Source organism: Dromiciops gliroides, chromosome 5 (genome assembly GCF_019393635.1).
Source record: "Dromiciops gliroides isolate mDroGli1 chromosome 5, mDroGli1.pri, whole genome shotgun sequence".
Classification (NCBI taxonomy): domain Eukaryota; kingdom Metazoa; phylum Chordata; class Mammalia; order Microbiotheria; family Microbiotheriidae; genus Dromiciops; species Dromiciops gliroides.
Window position 1 is genome coordinate 146,535,457 of NC_057865.1, and position 14,323 is coordinate 146,549,779.

At 35.5% G+C, this 14,323-nt stretch overlaps 1 protein-coding gene across 1 annotated transcript in view; it reads left to right on the plus strand.

Moving 5' to 3' along the window:
- SRPK2 (SRSF protein kinase 2) overlaps positions 1-14,323 on the plus strand; it is a 236,623-nt gene that overhangs the window by 151,766 nt on the left and 70,534 nt on the right. The window contains 1 exon segment of the mRNA XM_043965951.1: positions 2,273-2,424. Coding sequence (XP_043821886.1) covers positions 2,273-2,424 — 152 coding nt within the window.

Consider the following 14,323-nt stretch of genomic DNA (forward strand, 5'->3'; position numbering starts at 1 on the left):
CACAGCTAATAAGTATCTGATGCATGATTTGAACCCAGATCTTCTTGATTCCAAGTCCATTTCCCTAAACACTATTCCATGTCTTTTCTTCTGATTTTCTAAAATATTATTGGTGATCTGACAGTAGATAGATTGCTTATTTGTAGAAGTTTTCTCCATTATAAATAAGGCTTTTTCTGTCAGAATATCAATTCCCTTTGTGTATATATGTATGTGATGTCATTTAGTGCTTTTCATGTCCAGTGTCCAACACATACATATTCTTTTTTTTTTTTCAGAGAAAGAATTCATGAAGTAACTTGAAAAGGATTTTGTCCTCTTCCATTACTTTTTCATGAACGTGCTCTCAATACATATTGCCATCTATGCATTTGAGTTGCTGGGTATCCCGACATTCAGTTGAAAGAAGAGATAAAATTTTAGCTCTGCATCCAAGTCCTTTTGTGCCTTAACCAGAACTTCAGAGTTCCTCAAAATAGTTCCCACTTTAATCACAGAAGTTTTATTCCCACATGAATGAGTAGAATTGGATAGAGATAAACAGTTTTGATATTGCAGCAGGCATTGTCACATTCTAATCACACTCTAGAAAGATGGAGTGTTTCTGATTGATTATGTTAGTCCTGCATATGGTTGCCTGTGTACTTATTTAGCAAACTTTTATTAGTACTTATTTGTCAGGAACCGTGCTAGGTCTTAGGATTCAGCGACCCCCCCCCCCAAAAAAAAAAACCCAACAAAAGAAAGAATCTCTTTAATATGGCCCACAATTTGTGTGTTTTCTTCATTTAATTTTATTTTTTTGAGGGGCAATGAGGGTTAAGTGACTTTCCCAGGGTCACACAGCTAGTAAGTGTCAAGTATCTGAGGCCTGATTTAAATTTAGATACTCCTGAATTCAGGACCAGTGCTTTATCCACTGCACCACCTACCTGCCCCTTTGTGCGTTTTTGGTTGTTTTTTTGTTTTGTTTTGTTTTGATTTTTGGATTATTTTGGTCTTTCCCTTTAGATATGAAGGTAGAACCCAAAGACTCCAGCTTCTGGGATAGTAACTCAGTATTTGACAAATCTGCTGGGAAAACTGGAAGATAATATGGCAGAAATTAGGCTTAGACCAACATCTTACACCTTATACTAAAATAAGGTCAAAATGGATACATGATTTAGACATAAGAGGTGATACCATAGGTAAATTAGGAGAGAAAGGAATAGTCTACCTATCAGATCTTTGGAAAGGAAAACAGTTTTTGACTAAACAAGAGATAGAATATATTATAAAATGCAAAATGGATGATTTTGATTACATTAGATATGAAGGTGGAAGTGACTAACACATGCTAGGTGTATTCATGAAAAAGATTGTAATTCTGGGATACAACTTCCTTTCAGACAACCCCTATCTCCTTTCTGCTGTCATTTGTAGCTGATACATTCCTGATTACTAGACTGCTGGTTTTGATTCCGGTTCCCTTCTGTGTTGTCTCATCTCCATTTGCCTCCTCATTTGCCTTTCTCTGGCTTAACTCCTTTGATATTTCTTGGCTCTACATATCCTCACCATTTTCACCCTATCTCAAGCCCCTGGTGTGTATATAACTCCTTGCCACTAATAAAATACACACAGGCCCTGGATCTTTAACTTTCATTTGGACAGATTTCCTCTCGGGAAGGGGGAAGAGAAACAAGAGAATAAGAATTTATATAGCAACCTGCTTTGTGCCAGGCTCTGTATTAAGTGTTTTACTAATATTGTCTCATTTGAACCTCACAACAACTGTGCTAGGTGGGTGCTATTGTTATCCTTGTTTTACATTTGAGAAAACTGAGGCAAACTGAGGCCAAGTGACTTGGCCAGGGTCTCTTAGCCTAGTAAGTGTCTGAGGCTATATTTGAACTTACTTATTCCTGATTCCATGCCTGGTGATCTATCCACTGTACCACCTAGCTGCCTGAAGGAATCCCTTACCATCCTAAAGGTTCAGTCTCTTTGGTAAGAGTCAATTTTGTGTGTGTGTGTACCTTTTGGTGCCATGGAATATTTTTCTTGAATTTTGAATCTGTTAGCTTATTGGGAATTTAACTTTTCAGTGAAGAAAAAAGCCACCTAAAAAGCAAATGAATTACAACAAAAACTGTTATGAGTGACATCTTATAATTCTTAAGTAGTGTTTTGTTTTGTTTTGTTTTTTGCTGTTGATCTACTTCCTGGTGAGTTCTCGATGAAAACAGAACTTCTGAGTAAATAATATACATATTGTTCCTATTTTCAGGCCGGAGCCGCAACAAAAAGCTCCCTCTGCACCCCCTCCACCACCACCACCTCCACCACCACCTCTACCAGAACCAGCACCACCAGAACCAGAAGAGGAAATTCTGGGATCTGATGATGAAGAGCAAGAAGACCCTGCAGATTATTGCAAAGGTAAGCTCACATACGAGATGCTAAATGTACAGTATTTGTGATCATAAATTGTTTCATTAAGGAAGAAGTTTGATGGCGGCTGTGGATATAGGGGTGTATTTTCTGCAGTAAATTTCTTTGACATTTTAAAATTAAGTTTCCTATTTTAGTAGCAGTTTAAATTCTAAGAATATTTCCTTTCCTTTGTGGGATTACTTCTTATTTTCATAGTGCTTTACTCTGTGTTTGGTTTTACATAGCTTTTTTTTTTTTTTGGGTGGGGCAGTGAGGATAAAGTGACTTGCCCAGGGTCACACAGCTAGTAAAGCATCAAGTATATGAGGTCGGATTTGAACTCAGGTCCTCCTGACTCCAGGGTCGGTGCTGTATCCACTGCGCCACCTAGCTGCCCCACCCCCTTATGTAGTTGGTTTTTTGTTTTTTTTCAAAATAAAAGGAATGATATTTTATTTCTATATGCCATTGATGCTGATTTTATATCAGATTTTGCCTTGTTACTGGAATTAACAAGAGTGTTAAAATTAGGGGTTTCTGATCCTCAAAAAAGTTCACTGTAATAGTAGTAAATGTTGTTTCATGCATGGCACAGAACGAAAATACTGGACTTTTGTCCTGGTCCTATACTTTCTAGCTGCATGACAATAAACAAGTTATTTCACATCTTTCTGCCTTGGTTTCGTCAACTGTAAAGCATAGGTAATGATACCTATATTACCTGTCTCATGGGTTTGTTGGGAGCATAGTGCTTATAAATCTTAAAGTACTACATAAATTAATTTAATAACAAGGTAATTTCTGAAGTTATTTCAATTTTAATTTACTGAAGTGTATATTAAAGCTGTGAAAATAAACAAGAATAAAGTTGTTAGTTCCTGTACATTTACCTAATATTGCATTAGATTTTTTTTAAAACTCAGAAACCCCTAATTTTATCATACTGTTTACTTTTTTTTTCTGATAAAAGTATTTTATTTTTTTCCAGTTACATGTAAAGATATTTCTTAACATTTGATTATACAAGCTTTCCAATTTCAGATTTTTCTCCCTCCCTCCCCTCCCTTCCCCCTCCCCTAGACAGCAGGTAATCTGATATAGGTGTGTTTTTATTTTTTATATTTATATATATATATATATATATATATATATATATATATATATAACATTAAACATATTTATGCATTAGTCATATTATAAATTTAAAATTCTTTGGTAGAAATGACATCAAGAAGGAGAATATACATTTGATTTCCTTAAACTTCTGAACCTTTTAATATAATCTTTCTTTTCTCCTATTATCTCTTCATTTCTTTATTCTTGATCAGTCTAATCAAATTAAAACTTAAAGGAAAAGGTAAAGGAAGATTAGAGCAAAGAAGAGATGGTATTTATATGTTTCACATCCTGCTTGTTTTTAAAAGGATTTGGCATGACACACAAAGTGAAAAGTAATATAAACAACAAGAAAGAGAAAAACAATGAACCCTATAATAAGCATAGAAAGTAACCATTACCTAACACTTGAAATGAGCTAATTACTATGTTTGGGCATTGAATTTGACTCATTGTTTCCTGATAGCTAAGGAACAAAAGGAAACATTTTGTGTTTCAAAATTTGCTCTTTCCTTCTAAAATGTATATATATATATATATATATATATATATATATATATATATGTAAAGAAAAGTTTTTTCTTGGCAATAAAATCATGGAGAGTTTTATCATGCATTTCCTTGAGTAAGGAATTTGATGATAATATAAGACATCTTACCTTCAACTCTAGTTTTCCAGAAGATGTAGAAACTTTCTTTAAGAGCTTTTATTATATTAGCCTTCCTTCTGTAAAGACTGAGAGCATGTTAATTCTGAAATCAGTGAAAGTATTTTTGTGAGCCGGACTGAGATTAAATTGTCTAGATATGTTGTTTAATGACATAAGAAAATATGGGTGAGAATTTCAAAGAATGGATAATTAATGATAGTTCTATCCTCTAATTCAAATCTTAGTTGTTTTAAGGAGCCTTTTATTATCAACTTGATAGGAGATAGTCCATAAATGATTTTCTTAACTTTTGTCTCAAGTTCTGATTGTCTATTCTATTGGGTCATTATTCCAAGTACAAGTAATTCTTAGCTGGTGAGGGTACTTTCTGAGTAGATGATAAGATTCGCTGATATTTTCCCTACTTTTACTGCATAATCAATTAAGTTAGTTAACATTTAACTTTACTCTTCCCCACCAAGTAAAATGGTATGGAACACAAAATAAGATTGTCATGGGATTTTTTCAATAATCTAATAAAATGAAAGAGCTTGAACTGGAGTGGTTCCAATAGGAATGAAAGGAGGATTTGAATAGGAAAGACATTGTAAAAATCGATTTGACCCAGATTAGCAGTAGATTGGGTGTATAGATTGAAGAGATGAGCAAGTCAAATATAATTCCAATATTAAAAGAATTAATAGGTAGTTTGTAGTGTCATTAATGAAAATCTAGAAGCTTCAGAAGGGAGAATTTTACAATAGTTTGGGGGTAATAAACAAAAGGATTAATTTCATTTTTGAAATGTTGAGGGACTGACAGAATATCTAAATAGAAATAATATATAGCAGTTAATTGAAAATATGAGCCTGGAGCTTTCAGATTATGGGAATGAAGATAAAGAAGTAGTCATAGAGGGGCAGCTAGGTGGAGCATTGAATAAAGCACTGGTCCTAGATTCAGGAGGACATGAGTTCAAATCCAGCCTAAGACACTTGACACTGTGTGACTCTGGGCAAGTCACTTAACCCTCATTGCCCTGCAAACAAAAAACAAAGTAGTAGTCATAGAGGCTGGAGGAAAATCATGAGACTTTGTATTCAAAGGTCAAAAGGGCATCAAAATAAGCATAGTTCATGGTATTAAGCATCACAGAGCATAGATCAATCACCTCTGGAAAATTATGCAGGATGTTTATGCCTTTTGTAACACCTCTTGGAGATGTTGAAGTTTACAATTTATCTGCCACCCTTTTTTATGTTACTTTTATGATTCCTTCTTTTTCTCTCCCTATCCTTATTTTAATCCTTAGCAGCCAAGTAGGAGCAAAGTAGTCTCCCCCACCCCAACTTTATATCCCCATTCTCCTTAACTATATTTCACCCCATTTCACATTGTCCTCTTTTTTATTGATTTGGATTTGCTTTATTGTGTCTTGATTTCTCATAAAGTCACTAGTTTCCATTTGTTCAATTATTTTCTTCAGAGAGCTTTTCCATTTGGTTTTTCAAGCTGTTGACTTTTTTCTCATGACTTTCCTATATGACTCTCATTTTTCCCTCTACCACTCTTTTTTTAAAAATTGTGAAATTATTTTATTATTTTCCAGTTACATGTAGAGATAGTTTTCAACATTTGTTTTTATAAGATTTCTTGTTTCAAACCCCCCCCCCCAAGACAGCAAGTAATTTGATATAGGTTATATATGTACAATAACATTAAACATATTTCTGCATTAGTCATGTTCTCTTATAGAAGAATCAGCAAAAGGAAAAAACCTCAAAAAAGAAAAACAACAGCACCAAAACCAAAAGAAATAATAGTATGGTTCAATCTGCATCCATATTCCAGAGTACTTTTTCTTTTCTTTTTTTTTTCCCCTTTTTTTTGGATTTGGAGAGCCTTTTCCATCATGAGTCCTTTGGAACTATATTGGACCATTGTACAGCCAAGAAGAGTCAAGTCTATCACAGTTGATCAACATATAATGTTGTTGATACTGTGTACAATGCCTGGTTCTGCTCATCTCACTCATCATCAGTTTATGCAAGTCCTTCCAGGTTTCCCTGAAATTTGCCTGCTCATTGTTTCTTACAACACAATAGAATTCCATTACATTCATATACCACAAGTTGTTTAGCCATTCCCCAATTGATGGGCAGCCCCATAATTTCCAATTCCTTGCCATCACAAAAAGAGCTCTACCTCTCTTACTTTATCTTCAAAGTCCTTTTTGAGCACCTCTATGTCTTGAGATCAATTCATATTTTTCTTGTAAGCTTTGGATGTAGGAGCCCTGACGTTGTTATCCTCTTCTGAGCGTGCATTTTAATTTTCCTTGTCACTAAAGAAACTTTCTATGGTCCTCATCTTTCTCTGTCTTCTCATCTTGCCTTTTAACGCCTTCTTAAAGTGGAGCACTGCTTCCAGACTGCACTGTCCTAAGCTTCAGGGGGTCCAAGGTGATTTAAGGAGAGGCAGGTTCTTCACTACCTTGGCCTGTGCTCTGGTCTGTAAATAACCCCAAGCCTACTTGCTCTTCAACCAGGAAACAAATTTTTTTGTTTTGCTGGGTTAAAAGCTCTAGTGAGCCTGTGCCCCTCCCCCACCTAGGCTGCTGCCATTCAAGATTGCTTCCTGGTTCCCAGCAACTGGGGTAGAACAACCAAATTCTGCCTCAGCTCCAGCAGAGACCCCTGTAGTCTCCCCAGAACCAACCACTTAGCCCTCTCACCAGACTGTGAGCTTAGTTCCAGAAGATGCTGGTGTTGCAGGTGATTCAGAGGCTCCGGGGGTAAATTTCTCTGGGGTGGCCTGCTTGGGGCTGCTTCTGTGTTGGCTGGATCATGGGGTTGGGCTCTACTCCCACCTCAGTACAGCAGCCACCTCCTGCCACGTTTCTAGGCTGTTTTTGGCTGGAAAATGGTCTCAGCCTATTCTTTTGTGGGTTGTGCTGCTCTAGGAATTTTCTTACGGCATTATTTGGAGTTTTTTGGGGTGATTGTGTCAGGAGCTCTGAGCACTTAATTCATTTCCACCTTCATCTTGGCTCTGCTCCCCATACTGTCTGCAAAAAGAGATAATTTTATTACCTCATTGGCCATTCTGATTCCATTTCTTTTTCTTCTCTTATTGCTATTGCTAGGATTTCTAATATAATAATGAATAATGTTGGTGACAGTTGCCATCCTTGTTTTACACCTGATATTATTGGGAAGGCTTCTAGCTTATTTCCATTACAAATAATGCTTGTTGGTACAAAAGTAAAATTGTTTATGAATGTTTTTAATTGAATTTCAGACAAAGATAATGTACTACAGAAGACTATATTGTTTTCAACTCCCTCAACTTATCTTTTATTGGGAACTATCAGAAAATTATTTCAATAAAATTTCTTTATTTCTGGGGAAAAAAAAAACCACCACCAAATAATGCTTTTCAGTAATTGTTAAGTAATGGTTTTAAGTAAATGCTTCATATAAATTTAAGGAAAGGTCCATTTATACCTAAACTTTCAAGTGTTTTTAATAGAAATGAGTGTTGTGCTTTGCCAAATAGTTTTTCTGCATCTATCGATATAATCATATGATATTTGTTACTTTTATCATTGGCTTAATTAATGATGATAGTTTTCCTTATGTTAAACTATCCCTATATTCTTGGTATGAATCCCAGTTGGGAATAACATATATAATGTTTTTAATATAGTATAATTTTTTAGATAGCATTTAGGACTTTTGAATCCATATTCATTAATGAAATTGCTTTATAATTTTCTTTATCTGTTTTTACTCTGCCTGGTTTAGGTATCAGTATATTTGTTTCATAAAAGGAGGTTGGTAGGATGCCTTCCTTGCATATTTAAAAAATACTTTATTTAATTTTGGAATTAGTTTGTGTTTAAATGTTTGATAGAATTCACTTGTAGGGGACAGCTAGGTGACCCAGTGGATAAAACATTGGCACTGAATTCAGGACGACCTGAGTTCAAATCTGGCCTCAGACACTTGAGACTTACTAGCTGTGTGAGCCTAGGCAAGTCACTTAACCCTCATTGCCCTGCAAAAAAACAAAACAAATAAACAAACAAAAAAAGGTAGGTAGAGATAGAAGTATGGGAGGAAAGAGATTAGATGGTTTGGTCTCCAATTAGTTTTTTCTTTGTTTCCATGGTGCCTTATTAAATATTAATTTTGTATTGTGGCCTGAAAAGAAAGCATTTAATATTGTGCTTTTAGCCATAAATTTTTTATTCCCTAATATATGATTATTCTTTGCAAAGGCACCATGTACCGCTGAGAAAAAAGTATATTTCCCCCCCCCCCCCCTTTTTTTTTGTTTTGTTGTTTTGCTGGGGCTATGAGGGTTACCTGACTTGCTCAGGGTCACACAGCTAGTAAGTGTCAAGTGTCTGAGGCTGAATTTGAACTCAGGTCCTCCTGAATCCAGGGCTGGTGCTTTATCCACTGCGCCACCTAACTGTCCAGGGTATATTTCTCTTTATTCCCATTTAGTTCTCTCCAGCTATCTTTCATATGTAGCATATTGCAATTTACTTCTCTGAATTAAAAGATCTTTTTTTTATGAAAAATTTATTTATTATAGCTCTTTATGTGGTGACAAACAACTGAAAACTGAGGGGGATATTCATTGTTGGGGAGTGGGTGAAAAAATGTTCATATACGTGTTTAATAGAATATGATTATGCTTAAAATTATGAGAGGGAACTGATGCCGAGCAAAGTGGGCGGAACCAGTAGGACAATTTGTAAAGTAACAAAAACATTGTTAAGACATCTTGAACGACTTAAGATGTGTGTTCGATGCAGTAATTAATTAGGATTCCATGTGATTGGTGATGGGCTCTGCTACTCACAGAGAGGTGATGGATTCGAGATGCAGAATGAGACATACTTTTGGATATGGACATTGTGGGAATTTCTTATTGATTATGTATGTTTCAGTACTTTAAGTATATGTGTGTGTGTAAGACAGCGTCCCCAGTGTTGTGAAGCTGGGTAATTGGAAGGATGGTAGTTCACCTTGACAAGTGATAGTGAGATTTGAAGAGAATTGGATTGGTGATTCAAGCCAGGGTACTATGCAGATCAATAAACTTGATTGCTTTAATTGGGTTATGGTAGAGCTGAATTTTTTTTTTAAAGTGAGGCAATTGGGGTTAGGTGACTTGCCCAGGGTCACACAGCTAGTAAGTGTCAAGTGTCTGAGGCCGGATTTGAACTCACGTGCTCCTGACTCCAGGGCCGGTGCTCTATCCACTGCGCCATCTAGCTGCCCCCGAGCTGATTTTTTTTACAAGATTTTTAAAGCTCCTGAGAACATTATATTAATCCCTGAAAACATTGTACTTTTTCCTTTTGTTTACTAAATCCCTGTAATGGAATAAACGAACTGTTGGTCAATCTGCTGAGTGAACACTTACTTGGTGATAGGCCCCAGCCAAACTGAGAAGTTCAGGGGTTAGAGGGCAGGAGTACCAAGGAAGGAAAGAATGCTTATGTAGGATTATTCCTATTGATCAAAATGAAGATTTAAATGTGAAAAGCATAGCAGTAATAGGATGTGTTTGATACATTGAATAGATTTGAAACCCATTACCTCTTCCCATTTATAAGTAGGAAGTTGTTTTTTTTTTTTTTTTTTTTTGCAGGGCAATGGGGGTTAAGTGACTTGCCCAGGGTCACACAGCTAGTAAGTGTCAAGTGTCTGAGGCCGGATTTGAACTCAGGTCCTCCTGAATCCAGGGCCGGTGCTTCTTTACCACTGTGCCATCTAGCTGCCCCAAGAATATTTTTTTAGGATAATTATTATATTGTTAAAGTAACTGAGTGATTTGGTTACTTTAAACTCTTGGAACCTTAGCATGGTAGAACTTTAAGAGGTTTTAGAGATCATTTAGTCCAGCTCCCTAATTTTAGAGATGATGAAACTGAGGCACAGAGAAATTAAGTGACTTGATTATCATCACACAGCTAGGAAGTGGTAGAAACTTGATTGGAAACTATTTTTGTTACTCCTGATCCAAAGCTCTTTTCAGTGCACACCATGCCACTTAATTATTGCTTGTTCCATATGCTCTTTAAACATCGTATGGGAGGTTGGTATTATGATTATTAACATTCTTTTTTAAAAGTGGAGTTCAGATAGATAAAATAAGATGGAAATGGGTACATGTTTTAGACATAAAAGGTGATACCATAGGTAAGTTAGGAGAGGAAGGAATAGTTTACTTCTCAAATTTATGGAAAGGAGAGCAATTTGTGAACAAACAAGAGAATAAGAATATTATGAAATGCAAAATGGATGATTTTGATTACATTAAATCAAAAAGTTTTTGTACAAACAGAAGCAATGCATCCAAAATTAGAAGGGAGGCAGAAAGCTGGGAAGCAATTTTTATAGCCCATATTTCTGATAAAGGCCTCATTTCTAAAATATATCAGGAACTAAATCAAATTTATAAGAATCAAAGTTATTCCCCAATTTAAAAATGGTCAAAGGATATGTCTAGGCACTTTTCTGATAAAGAAATCAAAGCTATCTATTGCCACATGAAACAAATGGTCTAAATCACTATTGATTATTGAGATGCAAATTAAAACAACTCGGAGGTACCACCTGACACCTATCAGATTGGCTAATATGACAAAAAAGGAAAATAATCAATGTTGGAGAAGCTGTGGAAAAATTAAAACACTGTTGCATTGTAGACCTGTAGACTGATCCAACCATTCTGGAGAGCAGTTTGGAACTATGCCCAAAGGGCTATAAAACTGTGCATACCCTTTGACCCAGCAATACCACTATTAGGTCTTTTTCCCAAAGAGATCATAAAAAAGAGGAAAGGACCCACATGAATAAAACTATTTATAGCTGCTCTTTTTGTGGTGTCAAGGAATTGGAAATTATGGGGCTGCCCATCAATTGGGGAATGGCTGAACAAGTTGTGGTATATGAATATAATGAAATACTATTGTGCTGCAAGAAATGATGAGCAGGCACATTTCAGAGAAACCTGGAAAGTCTTGCATGAACTGATGCTGAATGAGGTGAGCAGAACCAAGAGAACATTGTACACAGTATCAGCAACATTATATATTGATCAACTGTGATAAACTTGACTGTTCTCAGCTATACAATGGTCCAAGATAGTTCCAAAGGACTCATTATGGAAAAGGCTCTCCAAATCCAGAAAAAAAAAGAACTATGGAATCTAGATGCAGATCGAGCCATACCATTTCTACTTTTTTGTTTTTCTTTTTTTGAGGTTTTTCCCTTTTGCTCTGATTTTTCTTTCACAACATGACTAATGCAGAAATATGTTTAATGTGATTTTACATATATAACCTATATCAGATTCCTTGCTGTCTTGGGGAAGGGGGAGGGACGGAAGGGAGGGAGTAAAATTTGAAACTAGAAATCTTATAAAAACAAATGTTGAAAACTGTTTCTACATGTAATTAGAAAATAATAAAATACTTTTATGATAAAATGGGGTTCAGATAGAAACAGACTTGAGACAAATAGATTTCTTGCTATTACCCTTTAATGTTCTGTAGACATTTGTATAGATATATAAAGTAGCTGCTTTTTGTAGTAAAAGAATTAGCATATATACTCATCCTCTGTAGGCTTACTTCAAGTATCCCTTGTATAATGCCACAGGCAGCTAGTACAACAGGAATGATATGTATTGCATCTTTTTAATCATAAGATTTTCATTTCTCCTATTTCTCTAGCTCTCTTTATTTTGATAATAGAGTTGGTATTCTTATTGTTATATTTATTGAAATAGTCTTCAACACAGTAAGTGCTGTTTTCTCAGTAATGCAAATTTGATAGTTTAATAATGATATTTGTGGATAATTTTAAATTTTATTAATTACTTTATGTATATCATATAATTTCAGCCTCACAACAGATAACTCAGGTACTCCTGAATCCAGGGCCAGTGCTTTACCATGGCGCTTTACCACTGGTACTATTTCCATTTTAAAGATGAAATTGAGGCATACAGGGATTGTTACTTACTTCTTGTCATACAACTGGTAAATGCCAGTAACTAGATCTGATTTCAGGTCTTTTTGAATTCCACACTGTGACCATTAAATAACAATGCCTTTCTGGCAGGAACTTTTACTCTAATTCCATCTAAAGTTAATAAATTATAGTTTAATACCATTTATACTTTTGCTATTCTTCTTTAATTTTCTAACATTTAGTTTAGCCTATGATTCAAAAATAGTGTAATAATAATTCATTGTTTAGTTGTTGTTGTTTGTTTGTTTGTTTTTTTGAAAGGCAATGAGGGTTAAGCCCAGGGTCACACAGCTAGTAATTGTCAAGTGTCTGTGGCCAAATTTGAACTTGGGTCCTCCTGAATCCAGGGCCAGTGCTTTATCCATTGTGCCACCTAGCTGCCCCCATTGTTTCGTGTTTTTTAAAAAAATATCTGGCTTCCTCATCCATATGTACTAAGAGCACCATATCAGTTTTGTGAAATACTGTAAATTGTAGCAACATTTTTTAAAAACTGCCTTTTCCTGACTTTTGAATAAACAATTTTTTTCTTCATTTGTCATTTTGCAATTTTTAGCCAAATCTTTAACATGAAGCTAATGTTAATGAGATTTTATGTGTGTCAGGCACCATAGGTCAGCTAGGTGATATAGTGGATAGAGTACTGGCCCTGGAGTCAGGAGGATCTGAGTTCAAATTTTACCTCAGACATTTAGCAGAATGATCCTGGGCAAGTCACTTAACCCTGTTTGCTTCAGTTTTCTTATCTCCAAAAGGATCTGGAGAAGCAAATGGCAAGCCACTCCAATATCTTTGCCAAGAAAACCCCAAATGGGATCACTAATAGTCAGACACGACTAATCAACCAAACAACAACAAATGAGGAATTGTAGTGAACTAGAAATAGACCAGATGTAAAGTCAGAGGAGAAGACTTGGGTTCAGATTTTGTTTTTTCTTATGACCTGCTTCACCTTAGCAAGTCAGGTAATTTCTTACTTGCACTTTCCCCCATAAGCAGTATCCACTAGATGACCTCTGATGTCCCTTCTGATCTAAAGAAGAGATAAATTTGGGGATTATAATTCATGAAAGGAGTTAAGTTCCAACACACCCTTAAAAAGAATTATGAAAGCACTTGCTGCACATCCTTTTAAATTCCAGCCAAACTGTCCTACTTGCTCTTCCCTCTATGGTTGTTTCATCTCATGTTTGTGCTTCTGTATAGGCTGTTCCCTCTGCCTGGATGTCCTCCCATTTCACTTCTCGAATTCTTAGCTTTCTTTAAGGCTTAATTCAAGGGCCATTCTTACACAAAGCTCTTCTTTGTTTGTTTGTTGTTGTTGTTGTTTTTTTTTTTTTGTGAGGCAATTGGGGTTAAGTGACTTGCCCAGGGTCACACAGCTAGTAATTGTTAGGTGTCTGAGGCCGGATTTGAACTCAGTTCCTCCTGAATCCAGGGCCAGTGCTTTATCCACTGCGCCACCTAGCCGCCCCCACAAAGCTCTTCTTAATCACCTAGTTGTTCGTGCCTTCCACTTCCTATAGAAAACTCCTTTTTATTTTGTATATACTAATTTGTTTTTCTGTTGGCTTTCTCCAGTAGCTTAGAAGCTGCTTTTGAGCAGCAAAGGACTGCTTTTTTGTTTGTTTGTGTTTATATTCACCAGAATGCCAACAGATAGCCTGTACTTAGCAGCTGCTTCATAAATCCTTGTTGAATGAATTATTATTATTATTATATTTAAGGGGGCACTTATAATAAATATAATAACAATGTACATTTTAATGATGCTTTAGAGTTTTTAAAGTACTTTTTTCATCATGAGCCTATGTTTTAGATACTACAGATATTTTCTAAGTTTTTGCCCATCAAAAAACTAAATCAAATCAGTACTGCTTTATTTAAACTGAGGTGAAACAACACTCTTTAAATGTTCCTCCTTGTATAATATAAATATAATGTAGGTATAATGTTCATCCTTGTATAATATTTCTCAATTGAGAAAAGAGTCAATGAAAAGTTTTAATGGTCCTTTGTTGTTACAATTCCTTCTCTTTTCAATCCTGCTTTACACAGCTTTAGGCTAGATGCCACTTG